At 40.1% G+C, this 18,730-nt stretch overlaps 1 protein-coding gene across 9 annotated transcripts in view; it reads right to left on the reverse strand.

The window, feature by feature from the left end:
* The window catches only part of LOC139407077 (protein tyrosine phosphatase receptor type K), a 150,488-nt gene extending 134,351 nt beyond the window's left edge, over positions 1–16,137 (reverse strand). For 4 of the 9 annotated variants that reach the window (XM_071150420.1, XM_071150419.1, XM_071150425.1 and 1 more), the window contains exon 1: positions 15,927–16,112. In XM_071150420.1, coding sequence (XP_071006521.1) covers positions 15,927–15,999 — 73 coding nt within the window. In that variant the 5' untranslated portion in view covers positions 16,000–16,112. Of the gene's footprint in view, positions 1–15,926 lie in introns of all 9 variants that reach the window. The other 5 variants (XM_071150421.1, XM_071150418.1, XM_071150416.1 and 2 more) reach the window with 3 other exon arrangements.
* Positions 16,138–18,730: the final 2,593 nt, after the last annotated feature.

The following is an 18,730-nucleotide window of genomic DNA, read 5'->3' on the forward strand; positions in this document are numbered from 1 at the left end:
TGTTTGGGGAGTTTCTCCCATTCTTCTCTGCAGATCCCCTCAAGCTCTATCAGGTTGGATGGGGAGCGTCGCTGCACAGCTACTTTCAGGTCTTTCCAGAGATGTTCGATCGTGTTTTGCTCCATTCATCTTTCCCTCGATCCTGACTAGTCTTCCAGTCCCCGCCCCTGAGAAAAACCCACAGCATGATGCTGCCATCACCATGCTTCACTGTAGGGATAGTGCCAGGATTCCTCCAGACGTGACTCTTGGCATTCAGGCCAAAGAGTTCAATCTTGGGTTCATCAGACCATGAGAATCTTGTTTCTCGGGGTCTGAGAGTCCTTTAGGTGCCTTTTGGAAAAGCGGGCTGTCATGTTCCTTTTACTGAGGAGTGGCTTCTGTCTGGCCACTCTACCATAAAGGCCTGATTGGTGGAGTGCTGCAGAGATGGTTGTCCTTCTGAAAGTTTCTCCCATCTCTACAGTGGAACTTTGTCCAGTACTGCCAGCTCTAGGAAGAGTCAGGGTGGTTCCAAACTTCTTCCATTTAAGAATGATGGAGACCACTGTTTTTTTGGTGACCTTCAATGATGCAGAAATTTTTGGTAACCTTCCCCAGATCTGTGCCTTGACACAATCCTGTCTCAGAGCTCTACGGACAATTGCTTCAACCTCATGGCTTGGTTTTTGCTCTGACATGCACTGTCAACTGTAGGACCTTATATAATATAGACTCGTGTATGCCTTTGCAAATTATGTCAAATCAATTGAATTTACCACAAAGTGGTAAATCAATCAACTTGTACAAATATCTCAAGGATGATCAATGGAAACAGGATGCATCTGAGCTCAATTTCGAGACTCATAGCAAAGGGTCTGAATAATTATGTAAATAAGGTACTTCTGTTTTTTACTGAGTGTAGATTGATGAGTTTTTTTTTTTTTTATCTTATCCATTTTAGATAAAGGCTGTAACGTAACAAAATGTGGAAAAAGTCAAGGGGTCTGAATACTTTCCGAATGCACTGCATATATCTATGCATGCATGTGTGTTATTTTATATATACATACATTCATGCATGCATGTATGTATATATAAAATAACACACATGGAATCATGTAGTAACCAAAAAAGTGTTAAACAAATCAAAAACTAAAGTAGCCACCCTTTGCATTGATGACAGCTTTGCACACTATTGGTACTGTTTCAGCCAGCTTCATGAGGAATACTTTTCCAACAGTCTTGAAGGAGTTCCCACATGCTGAGCACTTGTTGGCCGCTTTTCCTTCACTCTGCGGTCCAACTCATCCCAAACCATCTCAATTGGGTGATTGTGGAGGTCAGGTCATCTGATGCAGCACTCCATCACTCTCCTTCTTGATCAAATAGCCCTTACACAGCCTGGAGGTGTGTTGGGTCATTGTCCTGTTATAAAACAAATTATAGTCCCACGACACGCAAACTAGATGGGATAGTGTATCGCTGCAGAATGCTGTGGCAGCCATGCTGGTTAAGTTTGCCTTGAACTCTAAATAAATCACTGATAGTGTCACCAGCAAAGCACCCCCACACCATCACACCTCCTCCTCCATGCTTCACGGTGGGAACCACACATGCGGAGATCATCCGTTCACCTACTCTGCGTCTCACAAAGACACGGCGGTTGGAACCAAAAATCTCACAATTGGACTCATCAGACCAAATGACAGATTTCCACTGGTCTAATGTCCATTGGTCGTGTTTCTTGGCCCAAGCAAGTCTCTTCTTATTATTGGTGTCCTTTAGTAGTCGTTTCTTTGCAGCAATTCGACCATGAAGGCCAGATTCACGCAGTCTCTGAACAGTTGATGTTAAGATGTGACCGTTACTTGAACTCTGAATCATTTATTTAGGCTGCCATTTCTGAGGCTGGTAACTCTAATAATCTTATCCTCTCCAGCAGAGGTAACTGTGGGTCTTCCTTTCCTGTGGCGGTCCTTATGAGAGCCAGTTTCATCATAGCGCTTGATGGTTTTTGCGAATGCACAATTTTCCCCATTGACTGACCTTCGTGTCTCCAAGTAATGATGGACTGTCATTTCTCTTTGCTTATTTGAGCTGTTCTTTCCATAATATGGACTTGGTCTTTTACCAAATAGGGCTGTCTTCTGTATACCACCCCTACCTTGTCACAACACAACTGACTGGCTCAAAAGCATTTAGGAAAGAAATTCCACAAATTAACTTTTAACAAGGCACACCTGTTAATTGAAACGTATTCCAGGTAAATACCTCACAAAGCTGGTTGAGAGAATGCCAAGAGTGTGCAAAGCTGTCAAGGCAAAGGGTGGCTACTGAAGAATCTCAAATATAAAAAATATTTTGATTTGTTTTGTTTTTTGGTTCCTACATGATTCCATGCGTTATTTCACAGTTTTGATGTCTTCACTACTATTCTACAATGTAGACAATAGTAAAAAAAATAAAAAAAATAAAAAAATAAAAACTTGAATGAGTAGGTGTGTCCAGACCTTTGACTGGTGGTGTATATGATATCTCTATTTTTTAGTCTTTGAGTGCCTACAATCATCTTGTCATGTTTCCAGGGCAAGGGTTAGTCTAGCCCAGAAATATACAGTGTTCTTTACTTCAAAATGACAGACTTTACCCAAATGACCCTGTTAATTTCAGTTCAAACACAGAGATGTGGTTAACCTAAACCACGTGGGGGAAAGTCACGAGTGGACCATAAATACTGGAGTCAGTTGGGGGGCCTTTTAGTAGAGTCACAGGGAGGGGAGTCTGGGGGGGCACTACTTTTCTAGAGAATGGTCAAGTATACCACACAGGATGGGAAAATAACCAAACAAAGGCCTAGGACAGAAACATCCCACGGGCTCTGGTATTCATACAGTAAGCACATCTCTTATGGACATAACTTGCCAAGACAACGTCTGTCATACAAAGGCAGACTCTAGCTTAACTTAATCTACGCTAAGCACATTTTTCCATCTCCAGTTTAATGCTTCTCACGAGAACATTTTTAGGAATTTACCTTAAAATAAACTGTGCACATAATTCACCAAAACCTACTGTATCATAACATATACCTTAACTTGAGTCAAAACCTTGAACAAGTACCTAAAACACACCTTTCAGAACACCTTAGGAGTGTGATGATCTAGGTTATGCTCCATAGGTAAGTGTTGGATGAGGAGAGTGCTGGGTGTGCCCTGAGAAGTCCTTTGCTCCTTTGTTTGAGTAAGGGGCAATAAATTCCAAGTTGAGTGGGGACGTGAGGACTTGGCTCTTTGTGCCTTTAATGTACCCGTGGGCGACAGCCCAGCTTTCTCTGCAACCTGCAGGGGGATCTGCTTATTAACATCAATGCAGAAAACGGACTAGGGGAGGTGGGGGGGGGGGGGGGGGGGCATGATCAAATGTATATCATTAACATTAATTTGTGCCGACTTAACAAGCAAATCCTCTTTTTGAAAGCCTCCCTACTAAAATTCAACAAATAACACAACAGTGATCATGAGGATCATGTGTAGTTTTAAGCTTTGTTGTCTGCTTTTCCACAGGAAAGTAAGCAGCTTAAGTTTATTAAGCAATGCTATACATTTTTTTTGCTTGAAAATATTTATTTTTATTTATTTCACGTTTATTTAACCAGGTAGGCTAGTTGAGAACAAGTTCTCATTTACAATTGCGACCTGGCCAAGATAAAGCAAAGCAGTTCGACACATACAGCAACAGAGTTACACATGGAGTAAAACAAACATACAGTCAATACTACAGTAGAAAAATAAGTCTATATACAATGTGAGCAAATGAGGTGAGGTAAGGGAGGTAAAGGCAAAAAAAGGCCATGGTGGCAAAGTAAATACAATATAGCAAGTAAAACACTGGAATGGTAGATTGTGGAAGAATGTGCAAAGTAGAAATAAAAATAATGGGGTGCAAAGGAGCTAAATAAATACAGTAGGGGAAGAGGTAGTTATTTGGGCTAAATTATAGATGGGCTATGTACATAATACAATAATACAATTTATAATACAATTTTACATTGAGGAAATAAACATGGAGTACTGTAACATTTCAAATGCTACATCATGAACTACCTAAATGAGGATTGTTCTGTACTTAACGTTTCTGTTGTACAAACAATCCAGACAATAGTGCCAGACAGACATGTATTGATAGGAAAACATAAAGCCTCCCAGACAGAAAAGGCAACAGTCTTATTTTCTTATCTGTTTCAGCCCTGAGCTCGTGTGCCTGTGTGAGAATTCCACTTTAATATGATGTTGAGACTTCAGCCCTCAGGAGGTTTTCAGAAGCAGGTGTACAGCAGCTAAAAGCACATGGTATCCAGGTTGCTACAAACATGATGACGAGGTAAACCACCCGTGGGGAGAAACCCACTCCACCTGGAAGACAGACAGGACGATGACGATGATGGTGGTGGTGGGGCAGTTCACTGTGAGTCAGTCACACAACAGCTCCACGCTGTAGCAGCATGTCGACTATGCACACTCAACCATTAACTACAGACATATCTACAGAATCTGCAGACAAATCTACAGAAAGTCATTCATGAGGAGCAGACAGGCCTACACGTGGCATGTCATTCAATTGGAATGAGCATTTGCTCTCTGAGGTACTGAACTTGTAGGTCATTTTTGGTAGTTCATCGTCTATAAAGAAATCTGATGACAGTCAATTGTTATACATTCTTTTCCACACTACAACAAAAATATGGTCTCATCCAATTTAGCTATTAGCAGTTTATTCAACTATTCATCTGCAAAGAATATTGTTGTTCGCCACTGAATGCCAACTTTTAGACCATACGTTGGCTGCATGTATATTGGAGTCGTGATTCGAAGTTAAAGTATGAGGAAGGACAGGCTGAAAGTCTATTTTAAATCACCAGACACTGGCTGTGGAACAGTTTTTTCTCCAGCATGTCTGTGAAACCTGTCAATAGCTAGATTTCCATCTGATTTGTGACAGATTTACATGCAAATATTCTCAAATTTGCATAAAGAAAATATGATAGACGGGCTGTGCTGTACTTGTTTGCGCATTCCACCGAGTGCCATGAGCCAATTGGGAGACACAGATCCATATGCAGGATGTTTGCCACTTCCTCTGTCCTCTTAGACCTTAGTTACTCTTCACAATGAGGGATTCAAAACATTTTCCTACCAGTGGTGTTTCCGCAAAACTGACTTATTTAAGATAGAAATCCGTGCGTGATGGTGTGCAAACAGAATGTGCTTTTCACATTATCCCAGAAAACGTATACCCACTCCAATTTGCATACCGCCCAAACAGATCCACAGATGATGCAATCTCTACTGCACTCCACACTGCCCTTTCCCACCTGGACCCTTTCCCACTAGGAACACCTACGTGAGAATGCTATTAGTTCAGTGTTCAACACCATAGTGCCCTCGAAGCTCATCACTAAGCTAAGGACCCTGGAACTAAACACCTACCTTTGCAACTGGATCCTGGACTTCCTGAAGGGTAGGTAGCAACACATCTGCCACGCTGATCCTCAACACTGGAGCCCCTCAGGGGTGCGTGCTCAGTCCCCTCCTGCACTCCCTGTTCACCCACGACTGTGTGGCCAGGCACGACTCCAACACCATTATTAAGTTTGCAGACGACACAATAATGGTAGGCCTGATCACAAACAACGACGAGACAGCCTATAGGGAGGAGGTCAGAGACCTGGCCGGGTGGTGCCAGAATAACAACCTATCCCTCAATGTAATCAAGACAAAGGAGATGATTGTAGACTACACGCCCTCATTCTCATTGATGGGGCTGTAGTGGAGCAGGTCGAGAGCTTCAAGTTCCTTGGTCTCCACATCACCAACAAACTAGAATAGTCCAAACACACTAAGACAGTCATGAAGTGGGCACGACAAAGCCTATTCCCCCTCAGGAAACTAAAAAGATTTGGCATGGGTCCTCAGATGCTCAAAAGGTTCTACAGCTGCAACATCGAGAGCATGGTGGTTGCATCACTGCCTGGTACGGCAACTGTTCGGCCTCCGACCGCAAGGCACTACAGAGGGTAGTGCTTACGTCCCAGTACAACACTGGGACTAAGCTGCCTGCCATCCAGGACCTCTACACCAGGCGGTGTCAGAGGAAGGCCCTAAAAATTGTCAAAGACCCCAGCCACCCCAGTCATGGACTGTTCTCTCTGCTACCGCATGGCAAGCGATACCGGAGCGCCAAGTCTAGGACCAAAAGGCTTCTCAACAGCTTTTACCCCCAAGCCATAAGACTCCTGAACAGGTAATCAAATGGCAACCTAGTCACTTTAACTATACATTCATGTACATATTAGCTCAATTAGCCCGACTAACCAGTGCCCCCGCACGTTGGCTACCCGGACTATCTGCATTGTTTACCGCCACCCCCCACCCGCCAACCCATCTTTTACGCTGCTGCTACTCTCTGTTTATAATATATGCATAGTCACCGGTGCCTGTATATAGCCTTGCTACTGTTATTTTCACTGTCTTTTTACTGTTGTTTTTATTTCTTTTTAATTATCTATTGTTCACCTAATACTTATTTTTTACTTAAAATTGCACTGTTGTTTAGGGCCTGTAAGTAAGCATTTCACTGTAAGGTCTACACCTGTTGTATCCGGCGCACGTAACAAATACACTTTAATTTGACTTGATTTGATAAAGGCGTTTCCACCGACATTTCCAGCAGAATTAATTTTACCAACACAAAGCTATCCCACCATGTCAAACTAACAAATTATCCGTTGGCATTTGTGACCTGATTAGGCGTATGTCCCAAGTCGCGACTTCACAGGAGAGCCGTTTGAATGCCGTTTTTTTTGGCAGAAAGCCTTTTCAAACATGTGAACTTTCATGTGCCTTAATAACAAACTTGTATGCCATCTGTAAATACGAATAAAATTGTTATATTACGAGCCTTGTTGGTTAAGCCACAGAAAAAGGTTGCAACCTTTCCACTAGACATGATTGGCTGAGATAATGAGTGGGCTGGTCATTGGTCTGCCATATAGAAGGCTTGTGTCTATTTGAGCTTGTCAGTCTGTGTTGGTAATCCTGTCAAACACAGCTTTTAAAAAATGTATTGCGTAATAGAGTTGCATAAGTATTGGTCTCCACTTTCTGGTGGATCACGCTTTGAAATCAGTGGAATTAGAGTATGATAGCTAAAGAGATGGAGAAAACACCTATCTCCGGATTACATCTTCAAACTAAGGGCAACTGTGGTTTGGCATTTCTGACAGGGAGATGCGTCCATCATGCATGATTATGTATACAGGGAAGATAGCTAGCTACATTTTCAGATATTACACATTTCTAATTTTGTTCATTGTTGTTTAACTAGCCAATGTTAGCTGGCTGGCTCGTTAGCTAAATTTACATGACGTGAGTGACATTAAACATGGTTTACATAACTAGGTTCATTGTTTACCTAGCTAGCTAGCTAGCTAGCTAGCTAGCTACATGTCTTAAGCTAAAGTGTACTGGTAGCTAGCTAACATTAGCTGGCTGGCTCCCTAGCTGACGTCATTATTCGTATCCCTGTGCCGTTTGCTATTCTAGTTAGAGCCAAATGTTAGCTAGCTAACATTGAACCTGGTTGGTTACCTCCCAGCACTGTGGCATTGTTGGCACGGTGTTCATTGTTGTTTAACTAGCTAATGTTAGCCGGCTGGCTCGTTAGCTAACATTACATGACGTGTGTACAACACCCGTTGAATATGGCCGGTGTCAGTAAACGTCTGCAAAAAAGTGTAATGAAATTGTTGCCAGCAGAGCTGGTTAGGCTGTTCATGTTATCCATAGGTAAACAAATCATCGGCCAGAGCATGAACTGTGCGCTCAGAGAGCGAAACGAGATGGGTGGGGCTAAAGCTTAAGAGGGTGTGAACGAATCTGAATGGGTGTAGATAAAGAAGAGCTCTTCACTAAATACCAAAACATTCAAAGGCCATTTTCTCAAAAGTGAGTTTACAAGTTGATCAACTTTCAAAGCAGAATTACTTTCCCATTGTTCCTCAAATGCAGTGTATGATATACCATTTTTGGTATAAAAAAAACTATTTCAAATGTTGCTACATAAGACCGAATCCAAGTGGTGAGTCACATTTAGAAAATTGTACCAAAAGGTCCTGTTTCCATCACAGATGTCGTGATTTAAAAAAAATATACTATATGGCTTTATGCGGATAAAAACTGTGGATGGAAATGTGAAATAGTATGTGCAGCTAAAGAGAATCATGTTAAGTGATTTAAAGTTTCCCCTAACAAACGTTGAGCAGGGGAGTTTGGCCAGGCCTCGAATTTTCTCATTTGTACAACGCAACCATTTGACAGAATTTAGACCATGTTGAATTGAAGTCAACCTCAATGGAGAGTACTGTTGCACGGTAAGCCTATACCAAAACTATATTAGAACATGAAAAAATGGTTCGGTACTAGAGTTTGTGTTACTTTTGATACTTCTGTCAAATGTTTCTCACTGATCAAAGCCTGTCGATCAGCTCAGCTGACCCCTTATTTTAGAGCGCCGTGCCTGCTCCACGTAACATTGTGCAGGCTAGCAATGATTAAATCCCCACTCATGACGCACAGAAATTAACACACTTCAATAATTCGACACGGCATGTAGAAATGTTGAAGAACACTTTACAATGGAAGAAGATGCCGGTAGCATCCAGCTTTGTAGGCTAACTTTCCTTGCTAGCAGACAGCTAAAGCTAACATAAATTCACTACCCAGGTACTCTGTGATAATATTCAAACCATAACACTAAATATCCTGATTTCAAAGCTGATTGCCACCAAAAGCTTATATCATTCACTTATAGAGAGTAATCGTAATGTCGTCTTTCTGTAGGCACTTACTCCGACATGGTTCGTTGGACAAATCCTTAAATGAATGGGTTTTTTGGATAAACGCAGAAAATAAGAACTGAGGTAAACACAGGCTTAGGAGATCTTATATTTTTTATCAGCTAACGTCACTTTGTGAATTTTGAAGCATTTATGAAAAAATATAAAAGCTTCATAATTCATAAAGGTCATGTTTACTGATTGATATTATCTGTGTCAACCTCAGACCTATTTTCGCCGTTTATCCCAAAACCCTATTCTTTTCCCATTCATTTTCGAATTAGAGGCAACTCATTTCCGAGTGTTATGACTACAAGCTGGCGAGCACTATTCAGTCTCTCTCACACATCTCTCCCAAAGATGATCTATTGCCTCAGCAAACTGCCTCCTGAATGACGTCCTTACTGGTTAAAAAAAAAAAAGACAGCTCACATTTTTATAGAAGAAGCTACTTCTATGCAAATGTTGTTGACCAGTACAATCAAGTAAGTCCCAAATGGAATCTGTATCCCCATGACATCAGCCAAAACAAGCTCAATAACTCAATGCATGCACACACTCCTTTTGAATATCCATTCACCTGTATTGTGGATAGGCTTAGGCTATATATTTACCCAGTTTATTTATAGAGATTTACTTTAATTATTACCATTATGTAGTTAGACTGATTAAAATAATTCATTAATGCATACATGGCTGTCTCAGATGTAAAAAAATATATATATATTTAAAAAATGCAACTGTAATGATATTGAACTCAAAAGATGCCCAACGATTGAACAGAGCAGTAGCTGAGTTTATCTGTCTGGATCAAGTGCCATTCTGTGACTTCTGCTAATAAATATGCCTTCTTTTTTTTGCAGTGGTATTGTTTTGGTATCGAGAATTGTGATACTAAACCTGGTATCGAAGTCAAAATTCTGGTATTGTGACAAGACTAATGGAGAGTTGTTTTTCTGTCAAATCAAGGACATGGGAGCTGCACTTTCCAGAACAGGGTGTTGAATGTATGATGACGTATGATCATCTTAATTGAGTCAATGCAGTGATACTTCGATCTCCGTAAACCCTCCAACCAGAACAAAATGCCAAAAATCTAATCCGTCAGACTTTTTTCTCTCTCCCAGTCTCCCTTAGGAAAAGTCCAGTCAGCCTTCAAAAGAAGCTTAAGGGCAGGCATCAGAATAGACCACCAAAAAACACCATTACAGCTTTAATCTCCAAAGTGCTGTGATGACAAAGACTGGGGATAACTGGGGTCTGAGACATTCACCAGGGCACTGAACACGAACAATTGCAGAGCATCTCTCCCTGTCCCAAATACCCAGCAGACAGGAGCATGATGCATGCTGAGAGCTGAAACACACTAACACTGTCCTCCCATGCAGAGCTTCAAGTGCAACTCCACAAGGCTTTTGTTGCCTTGCGTGTTACAATAGGCCCAAGGCCCCTGTTGCTGTGGGCATGAAGAGGGATGAAATGCTCCTTTAAGTCCAGTTCAGAATACATCTGTCTGAGCGGGCACCAACTAAACAACAAGAGCACAGGGCCTTGGAAACACTGCAGACATTTAATACTGTACAGTAAAAGGGTCATTGGATGGATTATTCAAGGCAGTGGGCCTATGTTTAACATGTCTGTTGGGTTTATAACAAGAAGAAACTTGCTTATTCATTCGTAATCCCGAGAAAAACTGGCAGATGGGTAAGATGCTGACAAAACCCTTACAGGTGAAGTTCTGAATACATAAAGGGGAGAAATAATACTAAAGCTGCTGATTTTGAGGAAAACCAAATTAAAAATCCATACTGTTGCAAAATCACTTGACACATTCTGTCAGGTATTGATTCACCATGCATAATCTAAAACTTCAGAAAACTAAGGGAACAATAAGTGGCTGCATGCTACAAATAGATTTTGTTGAGGCCATGCATAAAAAACATACAATTCCCTCACAGGTGCTGAGATAAGCAACTTCTCTCACTGTCACCTAACCTGTAATAAAACGAAGATATACGACTGCAAGTGCTGCACTGAGTGGTCAGCAACTTCCAATCTTAGAAGAGTCTTATTGGTATTGAATAGCGGGGTGAGGGGGGTGTCTTTCTCTCTGTATTGCCTCACACACTAGACAAGACCATTGTCTACCACGGCCTATGTTTTAATGGGGGGACATAGTAGTTTATGGCACCAAGTTGCCTTTTTTTTTTAAAGAAGTGGTTAAACCAGACCAGGATGTAGACATTGGACAAAGCATGCCGTAACTAACCATACTCTAGGGGAAAATTGCGTGCGTAAAAAAAAACCTGAAGCTGAGATGTAGTGAAGGATATCCTATTAGGCCTTGGAGAAACTCGCTCTCCTGTGCCAAATTCACAAACATAGCAAAGTAAAAACATACAAATGTACTGGAAATGCAAGCGCTGTGATGAATTGTTTGTCAGAACAACCAATAAGAGTAAGGTTAGGCTAGTTATTTCTAGTGCTGACTCGCCATATGAAAGCATCAATAGTGTTCTTCTCATTAGGGGTCCATTTTGAATACACCTCACCCAGTAACAGCTGTTCATCTCCTGCAGTGTCTACCTTTTGGTTGATGGCCATCTCTCCCGAGAGTCATTCACACTTGATTCTCAGATAGGTGGGCAACTAAATGAGTTTGCTTCTCTGTAATTACTTAGGCAACCACAGTGATTTTGCAAAGCAAACACTAAAGGGTAACTGCAGACGAATGTCGTTTAAAAATAATCCATTTATTCCATGCAATGTGATGAATGAAACCGTGTTGCTTATCTGCAACAACAGCTGTTATTTCATGTTATCGCCCACGGACGTGACAATCAAATGAATGTGTGGTATTCGGCTAAACTCACATGATCTGTAGCCCGCAAAAGTTTTGAAAATGGTTTGTTTTATATATATATATATATATATATATATATATATATATATATATATATATATATATACACACGAGAAAGAATCAGATCATGTGAGAGCGTCACTAGCCATTCCCGAAGAGAGAGCCATTAACCGGGAGATGCAGTGACACATCTGCACAGAGACCATATTGAGCATTCAAGGTGGCATAGTCCAACAGCCAAGGAGTCATCAGGTCACAATTAATCAGGACAGGGGCTCCTGTCGAATGATAGCACAGCTCTGTAACTCACCCTTCACCGGTTGTCCCATTTGCGCTGCGGCCAGATGCAAGCAAACAGCAAATAAATCAGAAGTGGATTAGCACACCGATTTGTATATTTTCATCGCAGAGCATTGCTTTATGAAATTGACATTGTACATTTATGTAAAGTGATCTTCCAGATCATTTCCATAATACCGCCAACATAATCACATCATTTACGAATCAATCTCGAAAATGCGTAATTTGCCTTTTGTCATTGTGTGTTTTTGATTACTCTAATGTAATTAATCCATGGTTAAGACTTTCTGATTAATTAATCTGCAATTATATAGACAGCTGTATTTTATATTTCCAACCCCCAACCAGTGGTGAATTAATCTGATGATGCAGGTTACACTCAAACAGATATGTGAGAACATGTGTGTGTGTGTGTGTGCGCTTTGAAGAGCAAAGACTTATGGAGGCCCTTAGTTAATCAGCAATTAAAAAAAAAAAAAAATGGACTAAGGCCAAAAGGTTATAGAGGCAGAGGCTAAAGTAACAATTATGGGCTACATATCTGACTACATAGTGTGGGGTCTGAAATTATTGACACCCTTGATAAAGGTGAGCAATAATGATTTTAAAATAAATAATTCAAAAACGGAACTATATTGTATGCTCATTTTTTAAAAATGTATATTATTTTATACTAATACATTTGCTCAGAGAAAGATTGTATAACAATTTTTTTTCTCCCAACAACACAAAAGGTAGGGGTCAAAATGATTGACTCCCCTAAAGATTCTTGTAAATACTGTAGTTTTGTATTTGGTAAAAAAAAAAAAAAGTGTAGTATTTGGTCCCATATTTCTAGCACACAATGACTACATCAAGCTTGTGACTCTACAAACCTGTTGGATGCATTTGCAGTTCTACATTACTGTAAATGCTACCATGATTACAGATAATCCTGAATGAATCATGAATAATGATGGGTGAGAAAGTTACAAAACGGTCAAAGATCATACCCCCAAGATATGTAAACCTCCCCTGTTATTGGTAATGGTGAGAGGTTAGCAGGTCTTGGGGGTATGATGCTTGACCCTCTGTAATTTCTCACTCATCATTATTCACGATTCATTCGGGGTTATCCTTAATCATGGTAGCGTCCACAGTCATGTAGAAGTGTTTAGAAACATATTCTATTCTTATTAACAATAAAAGTGACACCAAAAGGACACAATACATTATTTACCATTCATTTTCTATTGGACACTAAATAATCCGAAACACAACCAAGATGAACTGCAAATGCATCCAACAAGTTTGTAGAGTCTAGGGCAGTCCCCAACTAAATAAATCTTGGCTGACCAAGAGTCGTCTGTTCTTTCAACCAATCAAATTGTTTAAATTTGTATTTTTCAATATATATATATTACATATACATACACCCTTTGTGTTTTAATAAAATAAATTATATGTAGGCTACTGAGCTTGTATGATGCTTCAAGCACACTGTGACTAAATAATTAAGACACAAATGACTCAAGAGGGAGCCAGAGATCAAGACAACTTTAGCATAAGAAAATAACCTCCTCCCGCCGCTGCTATGCCTTCGCAGATTCTGCTATTACTCTCCCGAAGTTGTCAGTAATAGGCCACACCAGGGGTCGCCAACTTTTTCCATTTGGAGTGCCAAATGGAAAAAGAACAGGTAGCCTAGTCCTACTTATATGCGTAATCAGGTGCGCGTCCTTAGTCAACATTGACAGGAGCGCTCCAAACAAAACACAATTAATAAATTGACAACTCGTAAATGGAATGAAATAAACCAAAACTTGTTTCTCATAAGTGTAGCATAGGTTGTGCGCTATACAAACAATGTTTCCACTCCTACAATCACAACAGTAAGACTGTAATAATAATAATATATTAACAGAAATTACCGTAACCAAACAAACATTGTAAATTAGAAATTATGGGAATTAACAGTAAATGTACTACTGGTGATACTGGTGTGCCACCCCCACGGCCTCCGCAATGGATTAGTCCACTGGGACAGGTGTCAATCAAGACATTTAGACATTTATTAATCAACCAAACAATCTAAATGGGATCAGCCCTAGCAGAGAGACAAGCTTTATGTAGTCATTGCGTGCTAGGAGTATGGGACCAAATACTACACTTTTGACTACTTTATTTATAAGAATCTTTAGGGGTGTAAATAATTCTGACCCCTATCTTTTTGTGAAAATAATGTATTACTTGTTAAACAAAATCTCTTTCTCTGAGCAATTGTATTAGTATGAAATTATATAATTTCCCAATTTTTTTGACCATACAATATAGCTCAGTATTTGAATTATTTATTTTATCCAGTCATTACTGCTCATCTTTATCAAGGGTGTCAATCATTTCAGACCCCACTATATCTGAACACATCAGATTCTCAATAAGAATTCCAAAAATGGAAAATTGTTTCAAAAGAGATCATATCGATTGCAATACAAAATATACATTAAACATCAATCTTAAATGATTGGGAATTAATAAATATCTATTTAAATGGCAAACAGCATTTATCAGGTTTCTTTAGAATTAACATTTTGAATGGTTTATAGAAAGCAGGACTCCCCCCCCCCCCCCCCCCCCCCCCCCACCACCTACTGTTTTGCAAGTCCCCTGGGACACAGTGTGAGATGTATTGGATTTCATTTACACAACAGAAAAAGCTAATAATATGTTTTACCATTCCAAATAGAGTAGTAGAGCCTAAACATTCGGTTACAAAAATATAGAAGCCGTTTAAATGAGTGACTGAGCCATTAAAACTGGTGGTTTATTTTTGGTTGTATCTTTAGAGCACTTATGAAGAACTACAGTTTTGTCAATTTAGATGAAATTTAGTTGCAACTGAAGGTGAAACACATTGGACCCTCAAGAGTTGTCTCAACTAATATATACTAAAAAAAAAAGTATATATTTTTTACCCTGAGAGTAACTTGTGACGCTTTATTGTATGGTTCCACGATCTGCTTGTTTATTTAAAGGTCACTGCGAAAGTTCAAAAGGGCAAAAGCTTTCATCTGTAATCACAATGTTGCATTGTATTCATTCATGTTTCTAAACAAACGGACTTTTACCTTTGGTTCCATGTAATAAGGAAGAATTAGGCTATCATACATTATATACCCCTAGTTGAATCAGTGTAGCCTATTCGTATAAGGACCAGTCTTTCTCGTGTCCAAAAAGTTGTCAATTAGGCCTATTGTACAACCATATCATGCCATATTTAAGGTAACAGTAGAGACAGCAGGCTCCTACTTTCAGTCTCACCTTTAGCCAGCCATTTCTTGGCGTAAAGTTCCTAAATGGCCAGTTGGTGTTTATTCAATGACTTCAGGTTTGCACAACAGCTTCATTAGGCTACAGTATGCAACATAATGCGAAATTACAACAAGCAGTTTACTGCTATGTTTGCTTGTTATGATCAAATTGACCATTTCAATGTTGTGATCATGCAGAAATCATGGATCCGATAACTTTTTTTCAAATTGGCGACATAGTCTATGGGTGCATGCAGCGACGTCAGGACAGACTCAAATACTTTCGTTCTAGGTGGCAACATTTTGGGACGTAACCGTATATTCTGAACGGTAACTTGCTCGCTATACCTACAGTAAAGCCACCGCAGAAATCAGACCCGATTTTGGAGCAATGATTCGGAACAATCTCAAACATTAGGCTATCAGACTTGGCAAAGACATAGGCTAATTGTGCTTTTGTATCAAGTTTTTCCGGATCAACGAAATGCAACAGTCCACACCTTCATTTAAATTACTCAAACTAAAAACATTCACCACCAACTTTCCTCTGCGCTCGGCTCGTACAGTCTCTCTCACATAAAGGTTTAAAGATCCTTACCTGTCGTGAATTGAGCCCCGATGCTTAGAATTGAAGAGTAGAGTAGTATGAAGCGAAGTCTAAATGTATCCATGTTTGTTTATAGAGTTGTTCAAGTTTTAAAGCAGTTTGAGACGCTTATTATTCCTGTGGATTCACGGGCTCCATTCTCACCCCTTCACTCTTGCGGATACTTTGTTTCTCCGTGAGTGGAGTGAACGTCCATGACGTCAGCATTGTCACCTATTCAAACGGCTCCTCTCGGAGAGATTTGGCTGCTCGGCAGGCTCTGAGACCGACAGCAGGCTCCCCCTAATGTTGGCAAAGTGCTACAACTGCTTCGTTTTCATGCGTCTTTTTCTATCCAAACGGAACAGAAAGTGTATCCAGTTGAATTTGTGTTGCATTAAATTGTTGATTAACTTGAATCAGATGAATATGTATAGACTAGATCCATGAAATGCATTAATTTTTAAAAATCGCATAGCCTTTGAGACCATTCACAATGACAGTGCCACTTATCACTATCATTCATAGAAAGTGGTACACTGGTGCCGCTATACTCCCGGTTTACCGGAGGGAGGGATTATAGATGTCTCATGAAAAGGAAAGGTAATTCTTCACAGTTGCAAAGTGAGCTGTTTGGTGATTGGACAGGGTAGGCTACTCGTAATAACTCAGTAGAACCCTTCTGCAGACACTATAGGGACTTGAATTGAACTGGAAATATGAGTTGTAGATTAATTAGGTATAAAATCTTGAAATCCCTGGTTACTGTAGCATACCAATCAATCAACAGAGGCAATTTGCTGTACTTTCCCATTAATTCATAGGAAGTACTGATCTCCATGTATTGGTCCCTTTAGGCAGACTTGAATATGACTGCTGGCAATTTGCTGCCTCCATGCCATCTTGGGTGTCAAGTCAGTCTGATCAATGGCACGATAGAGAGATGTAAGAAGAGAGGGAATGTAACATGATTGTATTTGTTGTGGGCTTGTCATTACACACCGTAGCACGCGAGTCTGTAAGTCTGTCAGACTAAAGGCTTATCATACTTGACCCTCAGCTCTTCTCCAATGAGACGCACTGACCCTTCGGTGAGGGACTGTGAAGCAGGCCTGGCTGCCATGTAAACAGCTGAAAACAAAGACTGCATTTACATCTCTCTGCAAAGGAAGGGTGGGCTGAAGAGCCTTTGAAAGGTGCCAAATTCAGGAGTAAAACATGTTTGGACAGCATATAGTCAGCTCTGCTCTTGCAACACTTACCAAATAACCCTGATTTGCTCTCTCTGAAACACATTTGACATTTTTGTCATTCAGAGCAACTAGGGTTAATTGCCTTGCTCAAGGGCGCATCGGCAGATTTCTGACTTAGTTGCCTCAGGGATTCAAACCAGCAACCTTTCGGGTTACTGGCCCAACGCTCTTAACCATTAGGTTACCCGCCTACAAACAGGGGAAACATCACTGGAAGGTGATACAAGACTGACGAATCAAGACAAGGTTTGAAATGGAGATAGCAGGGGAAAGAAAGAAAAAAGCCAAGTAGACCACAAAGTGAATGTTTTAAAGGTGCTCACAGCCAACAGGCCAGGCCTCAGTATACATGAAATAAAAGGGAAAGAAACATACACACACTCTTCAAACATCCCTTTTGATAACCAGGACTAGATACATAGCATTCCAGAGGGCTGTAGCTTGGCCTGGCTCATTAAAAAAAAGCTATTTTCCTTGCTAGGAAAACACATAGTGGTCATGAATCTAATTAATTCACAGCTAGTCAGCGAGCACATTTAGGATCATGTTTGACTTTTCAATCAGATTTTTTTTGGAACATGAAATCATTAGTACTACATTAGCATTAAGGTTACAGGTACTTCATATGTACAGTAGCCTCAAGACTAGCTAAATAACAGCAAATATTGGCAGTCTTTTTTTTCTCTCTTTCTGTGAAGATATTCATGAGATTTTGATAGTTACTGCTTTGTTTGACATCACATGGTGCACTTCAATGGGCTTGTTTCATTTCCCAGACTCATGGCTTTGTGAACCATTGTTTTCAAGCATGATGTGTAAACAATGCATGACTGGGTGAGCACACCAGACCACACCCTTTAGAATGACACAATATTTAAGACACAAAACAATACAGTGTTATCATTTCCCCCCTGAAATACCACAAGGCATTTCAACACAGTGAGTTGAATTTATACCCGTTGTATTTTATTTACGATAATTCGGAGACTGCTTCGGTGAGACTCGAGACTGTTTTTTGATTACTTCAGTCACAATGTTGTTTTCTGGTAATATAAAGGGAATTTTTCTTTACTCCAAATCATAAAACACAATAATGGTACAGACAAGCAAACAAAAATACTCCCAGCTCACATTACGCAGCAGCAATAAAAGTGTTGGTGAAGAAAAGACATGTAAAATGCCAACCAGTTAGTAAACTTCAGTCTTTGAATCATATTCATTTCCTGTTTGCATTTGGTTTGTTTGAACTCTAAAATAATCTTGTCTTCTTAATCCCAGTTTGTGAAATTCTGATGCGCTCACACTCAAGCCTTATAATAAGGTGACATAACACACACTTTACAATGAATGTATGAACATGCACATGACAACTGGCCTTCACAGGTTTACACATGTACACGGCCTAGTGATGATTACGTACTCCCTACGTTCTACAGTGACTGACTGGTGTGTTCAGAAAACCAATGAGAGGTGACAGCAGTCGAAACACGTGATTTAAATGAAGTGTCTGTTAAACACATCTACCCTGAAACATACTGTATATCTACACTATCATGTTTGGAG

The sequence above is a fragment of the Oncorhynchus clarkii genome, chromosome 4 (assembly GCF_045791955.1).
Source record: "Oncorhynchus clarkii lewisi isolate Uvic-CL-2024 chromosome 4, UVic_Ocla_1.0, whole genome shotgun sequence".
Taxonomy (NCBI): domain Eukaryota; kingdom Metazoa; phylum Chordata; class Actinopteri; order Salmoniformes; family Salmonidae; genus Oncorhynchus; species Oncorhynchus clarkii.